The 11276-nt window shown below is 38.8% G+C and overlaps 2 protein-coding genes across 4 annotated transcripts; one reads left to right on the forward strand and one right to left on the reverse strand.

Moving 5' to 3' along the window:
• Positions 1-391: 391 nt before the first annotated feature.
• Positions 392-5216, reverse strand: hcar1-3 (hydroxycarboxylic acid receptor 1-3). 3 transcript variants are annotated; one of them, XM_079842299.1, is made up of 2 exons: positions 5056-5216; positions 392-1699 (listed from the first exon to the last, which is right to left on the reverse strand). In XM_079842299.1, exon 2 carries the CDS (start codon positions 1664-1666, stop codon positions 689-691), a length of 978 nt encoding a protein of 325 aa, XP_079698425.1. In that variant the 5' UTR covers positions 1667-1699; positions 5056-5216; the 3' UTR covers positions 392-688. The 3 variants fall into 3 exon arrangements, with proteins under 3 accessions (XP_079698425.1, XP_079698426.1, XP_079698427.1); XM_079842300.1 differs by lacking the exon at positions 5056-5216 and adding an exon at positions 2936-3062; XM_079842301.1 differs by lacking the exon at positions 5056-5216 and adding an exon at positions 3259-3477 and having other exon boundaries at positions 399-1699.
• A 1500-nt stretch (positions 5217-6716) lies between these two features.
• Positions 6717-9759, forward strand: LOC307141782 (putative nuclease HARBI1; the record flags this gene model as incomplete). Its single annotated transcript, XM_079842236.1, has 5 exons — positions 6717-6873; positions 7374-7520; positions 7623-7692; positions 8086-8238; positions 8564-9759. 5 exons carry the CDS (start codon positions 6717-6719, stop codon positions 8586-8588), a joined length of 552 nt encoding a protein of 183 aa, XP_079698362.1. The 3' UTR covers positions 8589-9759.
• Between the last annotated feature and the right edge of the window lie 1517 nt (positions 9760-11276).

The raw sequence follows: 11276 nt of genomic DNA on the forward strand, positions 1-11276 counted from the left end.
TTTTGAAAAGCTTTTGAAGTGCAATCGTCCCCACTGGCAGTTAAGAGACCCTGTTCTGCTTCCACTCTAGCCCTCTGTTACAGCTATGACGACATGATTGGAGCCAAATTTCATCTGTGTCTTTATTTCTAACAACCCGTATTTTCATCCGTGTTTGAAGCAATATGGGTAATAACAAGTGCTTGCAGTTGCTTTTGCATTTTCTTGGTGGTCTGTTTAGCTCAAGCTGTTACGAGGCCATTTGTAAAAACAGTTACACAGAATCTGAATTATGGATAAACAACAAGAAAATGTATGTTATGTAATATTGAAATAATTGAAATAACACAATTATTTAATATAATACAAAACTTAAATAATAATTGAAATGATTATTGAAATAATAATATATACATATTTCATTATTTATTCAAATTTCTAAAAAAAAAAAAAAAAAAATTTTCCTTGTGGCTTTATTAATACTTTTTATTTATTAATTACGTTAAAAGCAGATAATGTTTATGCTATGATGTATTATATACAATTTCTACTGTTTGCATCAGAATACAAAACAATATATGTCCAAAATATAATAGTATGTATATATGTATATGTATCATAAAGAAAACTAGACAAACAAAATACAATAAAAAGTAATTGTATATTAAGCAGTAACACTGCACCAATGCTCATAAAATCCAATCCATTCTCAATCACTTCCGCTGGGCATACTGTCCCGTCGGCTCATCTGTAGCTTTGCTAATCCAGTCTGGTTTATAGCTTTTTTCAAATAATTGCGGAAGATAGAGCTGGAGAAGCAATAGATGACCGGGTCAAGAGCACTGTTTAGGTAGGTAAAGGCTATGGACATAGAGAACAACTGACTGGTGAGATTGTAAGCCTTACAGTACTTATCTCCAAGGTTTTTTAAATAGATTGCTGTCAATCCTGTGCCAATGCTAGGGAAGAAACAGAAGACAAAAACCCCTACGATCACTAATACAGTTCGAATAGCCCTTTGCCCTCTCTTGTCCTTGTCCATCTGGCGAGACTGTAGGATACATGCAATACGCACAGAGCAGAAGACCAGAAGTAATAGAGGCACAAAGAACTCTAAAATAAACACTGCATAATGGAGGCGGATGCCTAGTGGTGGTTTCTCATAGTTACTGAAGCTCCTACAAAGGGAACTGTTATTTTCAACATTCAGAAGAGTGTTGGCCAGCAAAGGAATCCTTAGAGATATCACAACAGCCCAGATGAGGCCGACAACCCCAGCTGCTTTTTTTGTACTTATGTGGTTAATTTTGTGATGCGGATGGACCACTTTAAAGTAGCGGTCAACCGCCACCGCAGTCATGAAGGCAATGCTGGCCGAACGATTGACTGACAGCATAAATAGGTTGACCCGACACCATGCGTCTCCAAATATCCACTTCTCGCCACGTATGAAGTTGTCAATACGGAAGGGTAGGCTCACGAGAAGCAAAAAGTCTGACAAAACCAGGTTGAAGAGGAACATAACGTTGGCTCTCAAAGACATAAGGTTTTTGCTGAAGACTGACAGTGCCAACACATTGCCTGGTAGACCGAGTAACAGCTCGATGATGAGTAGAGGAGGAAGGATGGATGCCACCAGGTTCTGAGTTGACGTTCCACAGTGATGTGCAGTGGCGTTGGGTGTCATGGTTGTTCAACAGTCAAAGTTGCTGTGTATTTTCTGTAAAAACAGTTCACAATTCAACACAATTCTGCAACAGAAATATAATTCTGCTGTCGCCTCAGGAACACATTAGGGACTTTAAGCAACAGCGGCTAATGTTTAATGTCTATTGTATTGTGATGCATGTGATGTTCTTCTGATGTAATATGGAAGTTACCCTTGTAGGTTTTCATTACACACTACTCCTAAGTGTGTGCACTAACTTGGATGGATTAAATGTTAGAGGACAAATTCTGACTATATAAATTATATATATATATATATATATATATATATATATATATATATATATATATATATATATATATATATATATATATATATATATATATATATATATATATATATATATATATATATATATTAGCTGTGACGTAGGTAATCTGGTTTATTTTTGGCAAGAAGTTTTGAATGGCCGGTAACTTAAACATTAAGTTGCCAAATTGGCCGGTGAGTGAAAAAGTTAATTTCAAACCCTGGTGACAGATTAGATAATTAAGTGTTATATTTTATAGTTATGTGGCATTTTAATCTGAACATAATTTAATGCCAAAATCTACCCTTTTCTTGCTTTTTAAAAAAATGACCTCTTTTGTATTTTGTTAAATATATTGATTAAATATATGCTCTTTATTGTTGCTTAGTCATTTTTGTGTTCTTTGGCTATGGCAGTTAACAGTTTACTTCCGGTCACCGTTGCCGTTCCATCAGCAGCTGTTGCTTAAAGTCCCTATTTCTAATGGGATAAAATGATGGTGTAACAACTAACTTGTTACAACACTCTCACTCTCCCCAAGAAGTAGAAGTAAACTTGTTGCAACAATAGAGGATGTTTGCGGTATGCAAGGAAGTGTGTATTCCTGCTTAGTGTAAAATGCTGAAGCAATTGTTTTAGAGTAACAGCAGTTTCATAAACTAGTAGAAGTTAAAAGTACTGTTGCAAGAGCAACCACAACTTGAAATAATTATACACCAAAGTCATCATGCAGTTTTAACCCTTTAAATGATGCATGGCATCCACAAATGTTGACAGATTTTTAAAAGAAAATTTAACCATTCAAGAACGGGTGTTTAAACCATCATGCATGATTTCCTTTTATCCTTACACGTCATTTTACAGCACTGTCAGGTTTCCAAGCCCTATTTTTTTTACATAGTAAATACATTTAACTTAACATTTAAAAAATAAAAACATTTGAGACCAACTTCTGAGCAAATATGTTTTTGACTTACCAGAGTTCACTACTGACTAGTTTTCTGATTCAGACTCCCTGAGATGTAAGCAAAGAATGTAAATAAAGTTGTCTCAGCTCAAGTTCAATGTTCTCATTTGAGGGCAATGACCGCCCAGAGCTTGTCTAAAAGCAAGCTTCCTCTTGTAGGCTATGTCATAGTGACATCAAGATGGTAGAGTAAAATCTTTCTTTCTTTTGTTAAATTGTTTAATAATATACAATAATGTCTTGCTGTCAGTGCTTAAGCAACAATTTAAACTAACAGCAAATACTCAAGTGAGCAAACCAGCTAAGATAATTATGAAATAATAAACACTTAACTGAAATTGCAGTAAACGTATCCATCATGTTTTATCATGTCCTATCATGATAAATGCATCTGCAGGAAACCGCAATCATTTGTTTCCATGGTGAAAAATAATGATAACAGATCATACTCTTCCCGTCTTCTATTGGTTGCACAAACTGATAGTTCCGCCCCCAAACTCATGGCATTGGTTGAGCCAAAATTGCTTTGTTGGCACTTCTTTTTGTATCCCACTTATGACAACAAATTCAAAAGTTTGAGATTAGTTTGAGCAATAATTTTTCCTTTCAAAATGTTTCCTTTCATCATGCGCTTACTATTAAATTAAAGTCAAGTTATGTTGTATTAGTTTTGGAGGCAAACAAGGCAAGGGTTCACTGTAAGAAAAAAAAATCTGTATAAAAACAGAAAAGGTACTAATTTTCTGCCAGGACATTTCCTTTATCCTAGCCCTAGTTTTACAGACTTTTTTGAGTGTTGTTTCTACTTGCAGACATCATTATAACGGAGCAGATTTTACTCTTAAAGGTGCACTATGTAACATTTTTTCAGTAAAATATCCAAAAACCACCAGGCCAGTGTTATATATTTTGTTCAGTTGAGTACTTTCAATATCCCAAATGTTTCCAACTATTTGTAAATCGTGAGAAATGGCTATTTTAACCAAGGAACCGGGACGTGTGTCGACTGTCGATTGCGTCATATCTGCATTACCCTTGGTTTTATTTTGTAGAAACGCTTTACTCTCACTGCAGTTTAAAGTTAAAGCTCCCGTGTCATCACACGCATGCGTGTGGAGTCAGGAGACTGACACAGGCTAGAACAAAATTGTTGAATAAAGTCGTTATTTTTATTTGTTTTTGTGCACAAAAAGTATTCTCGTCGCTTCATAAAAGTAAGGTTGAACCACTGGAGTTACATGGACTATGGGTTTTAGGGGTTTGGAACGACATGAGGGTGAGTAATTAATGACAGAATTAAAATTTTTGGGTGAACTATCCCTTTAAAGTCAACCTGTCTGTAACACTGACATTCAAGATCAAATTTTGATCCACTTAGGTGTTCTGTTATTGTTGTTGTTGTTGTTGCTGTTGATATTCTAATTTAACTTTTAATTCACCCTTTTTTAATTAATGTTATCTTGAGCTACAGTCTGGGGTTCTTAAATTGAGTCAAATAAATGATTTACCATATTTGACAACTGACCAGTATGCTTATTCTATGTCACTGAGATATAAGCAGAGATTGTGAAAACAACCACTAAGAAGTCAAAGCCATAGTGACAATAATGCAATATGCATAAATCCTAACACATTCTGAAATGCCCTCACATTGTCCAGTTTTAACAAATTTTCTTTCTTTCATAATGTTCAAAGTATAAGGAAGTGCTCTTGCTGCGCAGTGGAAATTGGTTCAGCAACAATGTTAGACAAACTACAGTAACAGCTTCACAAACTAGTTGCATGAGATTTAGCAACTTGGCATAATTCCATCTATTATAATAGGCATTTTAAAGTCATTTTTATACATGTAGGTGTTCTGTACATGTCCTAAGAATAAGAACCCTCAAGTCCAACTAGTATTTCTGAGCAAACTGTGTGAAGCCAAACTTTTGAAAAGAATACCCCCCTCCCTAAAAAGAACCCTGTAGAGCGTTGAGCAAATACTTATACACACACTGAATAGCACAATACCGTTTCTGAATAGCGTTTCAGGTTTCCAAGCCCTATTTTTAGCATAGTAAACATAGTAACTTAACACTTAAATAAACATTTGAGTCCACCTTCTTAGCAAATATTGTTTTGACTTACCAGAGTTCAATACTACTGCTGCTGATTCAGGCTCACTGAGATGTAAGCAGAGAGTGTAAATAAAGTTGTCTCAGCTCATGTTCAATGTTCTCATTTGAGGGCAACGCCCAGAGCTTGTCTTAAAGCAAGCTTCCTATTGTATGAAAGGAAGAGTGAAGTCTAACTCATTCTGATCTTTTTTATGTAATATGTAGCAGCTGCAGTAAACACACAATGGAGTTTAACAAACAAACTGTCTTTTATTAATAAATCCAAACTGGAACACCCAAGAGATCACAAGGATAAATACAGCATAGTATATTCTTTCTTTAAACCTTAAAATTATGAAATGCTAAACTCCAGTATTCCAGTTCTCCAATATTACTGCAATTACAAAACAACTGTAAAAAAAAACGTTTTATTTTGTCCTATCATGATACATGCTGGAAACAGCAATCCTTTGTTTCCATCGTGAAAAATATTACAGTTTTCAAACAGATTTCATTAACAAGTCGAGGGCTCTTGGAGATGGCGCATTCCTTGCAACCCCTCACATACCTTCTGACGTCAGATGCCATGTTTGGCCACCAGAAGCGGTCTTTCAGCAGCGAGAGGGTTTCATTGACCCCAGGGTGGCCAGTGCCCAATGACGTGTGGGAAGTGTGGATGAGGGGAGTGCACCGTGTCCGTGTGATGTAAAGCAAACCTGGTGGGCAACCCGGCGGAGTGTTGGTGGAGACATTGGAGGAGGGCATGGTTTCCTCTAACCAGGTGATGCGACTTACGAAAAGTTTCTCTGGCAGAATGGGCTCAAATTCCTTGGTAACTTCTTCGGGACTGTAGAGACGGGATAAGGCATCTGCCTTAATATTCTTTGACCCAGCACGGTGGTGAAGGAGAGGTGACAGTGTTTGCAGAAGTGCTCGCTGGTGGAGGTGCTGGTGGACTGGATGGCAGTGCTTGGCGGACAGCGTCCACGAGTTCCTGAAAGGGATCCAGAGTGCTCATTCTGGTGTTCAGCGGTATAGGTCCGGTCTTCAGTTACATAACATCATTTATATCGCCAAAGGTGCATACTCATTGCTTACTTGAGGGAAACTTAATTTATTCTTGCACTCAATGGACTGAAAACTAGCTAACGCTAGAAAAGCTGCTGATAATGCATAACATTTGCGTATAAATAACGTTAGAGCAATACCTTATTTTAATAAACGATTTGGCCCTTCTGAGTGTGTGTGAGAATGTGAAGGCCTCTGACCACCAGTTTATGAGAATGACCCAGCAGTGTGAATCTGAGAACTAGAAGTTTTGTCTGCTTCAACTGTTCTCTCTCTCTCTCTCTCTCTCTCTCTCTCTCTCTCTCTCTCTCTCTCTCTCTCTCTCTCTCACACACACACACACACACACACACACACACACACACACACACACACACACACACACACACACACACACACACACACACACACACACACACACACACACACACACACACATCCTACACTCGTTGAAGACCAATAATTCAATAGCCTATAGTGAAGTGAATGGCTTAGCTCCTAAAGGATGAATCCCATTATGAAGGTTTTGCTATTCATTCATTAAGGCTGTTTTATCTTACTTTGCAGAAATGCAATTGCTCGATTTGTCCTGACACAGACAACAATTTTGAAGACTGGCATAGAATGGGAGCTTCTGTTCATATGGATGAGAAGACATTTTACCACCATCTCCGGGTCACCCATTCACAGTTTGTCTACCTCATTGAGGTCCTGAGACAGCATGGTCTGAAAGGGGACCAGCATGATGGAGCGGTTGAGATTCCTCTCAAGCAAAAGGTAGGTATATGCCCGATTAAAGACTGGTTGTTTGAAAATGCATGAAAATGTAAATGAGTTTTAATAGAATAACACAATTAAATACATCAACTAAATTGTTCCGTTTGTGATAATTTGTTGAGTGTCTGGGATACATTCTCTGTTTAAAGGTTGCACTCTTCCTCTGGTACATGGCAAACCTGAATAGCTTTCGAGAAATTTCAGACAAGTTCAATTTGTCCAAATCATCTGCACACAGGTAGAAAGTTTAGGTGTTACATTGCTGCTAGAAAACAAATGAACTGACTGCTGCTGGACTGAGAACAAAAAACAGTTTGAAATATTGTGATTGATAATGCTTGCACTATAACTCGCACTGTCCCTTCCAAATAAATAAATATATCTAAGATCTAAATACTCAGAGCATTAATATACACTGTATTATAGGATCAATCAATCAAAAAATACCACTAGTCAAATTGTATATCTGTGTCATAACCTGTGCTTTGTTATTGTGTATTGCAGGTGCCATAGATGGATGCCACATAAAACTAGAGCGGCCACCTGTCAGAGGAGGGGACTACCTCAATAGAAAAGGCTACTATTCTGTAGTCCTCCAGGGTATTGTGGATGGAAAAGGGAGGTTTCGGGACATCTTTGTAGGAGCACCTGGTAATTGTATATTGAATCCTGTAGCTGTCATGCACCAATATTCCACAAGCACATTCCTTCGAGGGATAGCATACACAGCAATAAACCACTTCTGATATTCAGGCAGGGTACATGACTCCAGGATCCTCAAGAAATCCACCTTCTTCGCAAGATGGGTAGAAAAAATGGGGAGGTGAGTATTTTGTAGTATCTTGGAGAAGACTGATGCTATGTGTATACAAGTATGTTATTTTCAGTACCCCCTGTATATGCTGGATGAGAACATTTAGCTTAAACCCACAATTGCATTGGTCCATCCTCCTCATCTTCTACCGATGTCAGTCTTTTAGAATAAACAGATTATTTTGTTATCCAAATATGTCATGTGCACTACCTCCTGTATAGGATCTGTGCACAGCTGCAGTCTTGACAAAAATGTTCTAATTAGTCCTGAAATTGGTGTCAGTTTACCCACCTTTCTGTCAAAACTGCTCACAATACTGCTCACAGAAGCCCACTTTCTTCAAATGTCCTAGCTGCTCAATTGTAAATTTCCCACCCTGGGAATCTGTCCTCTCATCTTAAGGTACATGCTACTCGGCGACAGCACCTACATCAGTCGCGAATACACATTTATTATCACGCCAACGCGGGACAATGGTGCCCTGACCATCCAGGACCAGCTGAGGAACACACAGATCTGCAAAGGACGTGTTGTGGTGGAACAAGCTTTTGGCAGGTAAGTAACTGCCCATAGGGCAGAGCCTATCTCCCGTTTCCTGGTGTGTGAGTGTCATATAATACAAAATAAGTAGAGCAGTGTGATTGATTGGTTAACCTTATTTTGTTTTGGAAATTGTTATTGATTGATATAGCAATTTCTGCCTTAACTTTCATATTTGTTTGCTGTGGACTAATTTATTACATTGTTTGTGGTGGATTCATGTTCATATTGTTTGCTGTGGTTTTCCTTGTTTGCTGTGATTTTGCTGGATCATTGATGGTACTGTTTTTCCTCCTTCACAAACTGCAACAATAACAAACACTAATCGACACACCTGTAGAACCCCAATCACATCAGCGATCTAATTTGCCAGCTGATCAGATCACTCCCAATAAAAAGGACGCTAGATCTCTTACCGGGAGAGAGAACGCTCTGGACAGATGAACGAGCCGTGTGCTGAAGCGGACTTTTACTGATCTTCTTTTCCCTCGGTGTTGTTGCTGGCTGGATTTCCTGTGCCTGGTGGAGCCGAATTCCAGACTTTGCTGTGTCAACGCTCACAAAACTCCAACTAAAGGGAAGTGGTTCTTTTATTCCCACGCTGATGCGTGTGTGTGTTTTTAACATCTGAGTTAGAGAAGGGGTTCTTAGATGTCCATTTCTGCTAAGGTGTCAGATCCAGGAGTCGACGGCAGAGCAGCAGACACGATAGCACTGTTGATGAGCCCACTTGAAGTAGGAAAGGAAAGTTGTCATTTTAGTAATCTGAGATTTAAGTTTAAGATTTTTCGGGATTGGAGTCTCTTAGAGGCTATTAGAGGCCTCGCTGAAACAGATATTCTTTGCCGGCGGCAGGGAAAATACGGAGCGGAAATCTGGATTTGACTGGATTTTGGTATTGTTTTTTCCCTGGGACAGATTATTGGACAATTCATGTTTTTTTATTGTTGTCTCATCTGGTTTTTGAGGATGAAATTGTGATTATGCTGCCCTTTTAACTTTAACTTTTAAAAAATAATAAAATACTATTTTGGTATTTCTTGTGTCTTTCTCTCTGTGTTGGTGTGGCTGGGAATCTTAATTTATTTAAAATTAACAGACTTCCAATCTGTTACATGAGCTGACTTTGTGTACTGTAATCTTTTAACAGGGTCAAATGCAAGTGGAGGAAAATAAGAGATCTGCAAAACACCTGGCTGGATGTGGTGATCATGCTGATCATGTCAGCCTGCATGCTCCACAACCTCTGCACCGGACCTACAGACATGTGCGAGGACCATCCCGCTGGGTGCCCTCGTCATGAGGATGAAAACATTTGAATAGTTAATTTTCAAAAATTGATCTACTTTAAGGAAACTACTTTTTTTCCTTTTGCTGCACATTCAAGGCAATTGTTCTTAGAATTAAATTTTTAATATGTATTTGTTGTACCAGGTTGATAACTTAAGTCCCTGAAGTTTGTTCTTCTTGATGTACTTTTGTATTTGATTTTTACATTTATCAAATTTGATCCATTGAATACAGTGTATAAATTGTTGCAGTGTGTCTCTGATAATCGTTGTTCTAGCAGCAGTGGATTCAAGAGTAATCACTGTACTAGCAGCAATGTTGTAATGTCTACTTGACCATGGATAATGCTTGGGGCTGTATAATGCCCCATAATAACACCATGGATGATGCTTGGGGCTGTTAAGACGTCCATGTGCATTATGGGGCATTATTATACAAGTATTAATTTGGGGCATTGTGCATTTATCAAACAGCAAAATAGACAATAACTGCAAATAATATGAAGACAAAACTATATTTATTAATGACAACAATTTCAAAAACACAAGTGGAACAATGCTCCAAAAATACCATTGAATGCATTAAATATACAGTCACACATATACAGTTTTGGGGGGAGGAGAGGAGGGGTGTTGGGAAGAAGAGATGAAGGGTGTGTAAAGGAAGAATGCTTATGTGAGGATGTGTGAAGTATTTGAGGGCCTTCTAGGCAATCAGAACAGCCACAGAAGAGACAAATGGAACAGTTTATTGCTTGCTGAGATACTCTCTCATTAAATTCTCAAATGAGATACGCTGAGCTCTCATTTCCTTAAGTATTTCACAGTGTCTCCTCTGGCTAGCCTGTTCTGAATCCTGGATAACATCTACAAGTTGGTTTGCCAGTGTCCTAGTCCCCCTCAGTCTACGTGTGTTTGGTGTCCGTTTACCTCCTGCTCTGCTGGTACCTGCACAATTCTATGGACAAACCTCCACTGCACTTGATAGCTGTCCCTGTCCATGCCCCCCTGCCCCCCCTGCACCCAGCACCTCCGGCCTACTGACATTTAGGCCCCCCTCATTATCTCCCACAACTGGGAATTCAATGTCATGCTGTCCTCCTAAAAGTGAATCCATCTGATCAAAAAACTTGAACCGAACTACCCCCCTCCCTGTGCTATTATTATTGTCCTTGACACCTTTGTAGCCATCAACAGGGTCTGCCATTTGTGGGCAGCTTTGGCTGGAGAGAAAACCAGGCCAAATTTTGCAGTCAGCCTACCGGCCATTTCCTCCCACAATTTTTTTTTTGCCCCCTTTCCCCTCCTGATTCTGGTGTTGAGCTCCAGGAGGCTCTGAGGGAGCTCATTGCCATCAGACTCCAGGTGTTCCCTGTGAGAGGAAAATCATTGAAACAATTAGAATGTCTGATTAAAATAAATAATTTGAGTTTATCATTTAGTTAATTATTTCAGCCACCAAAAAAACAACAACACTATGCCTTTCAGATGGAAACTTCTTACATTATGAATGCATTCTTTTTTTTATATAGTTCTGCCAGAAAGACTCGGGAGATTAAATACTGTGACAATAATCCATTTATTAACAACCCAGCAAGCAATAAAGTATATTGGCATAGGCCCCGTCCGTAGCTAGCAATCTGAGGGTCCGGACTCTGCATATCCTGCCTGAAGACGAAGGCAGAGGCGCAGCCGACCCCCCCGTGAGGTATGGAAGGGACCATCCTGGTGGTGGGGTGGATGTAGGGAAGGATTTAACTTGGA

This window comes from Gobio gobio (genome assembly GCF_949357685.1).
Source record: "Gobio gobio genome assembly, chromosome: 18".
In the NCBI taxonomy this organism is placed as follows: domain Eukaryota; kingdom Metazoa; phylum Chordata; class Actinopteri; order Cypriniformes; family Gobionidae; genus Gobio; species Gobio gobio.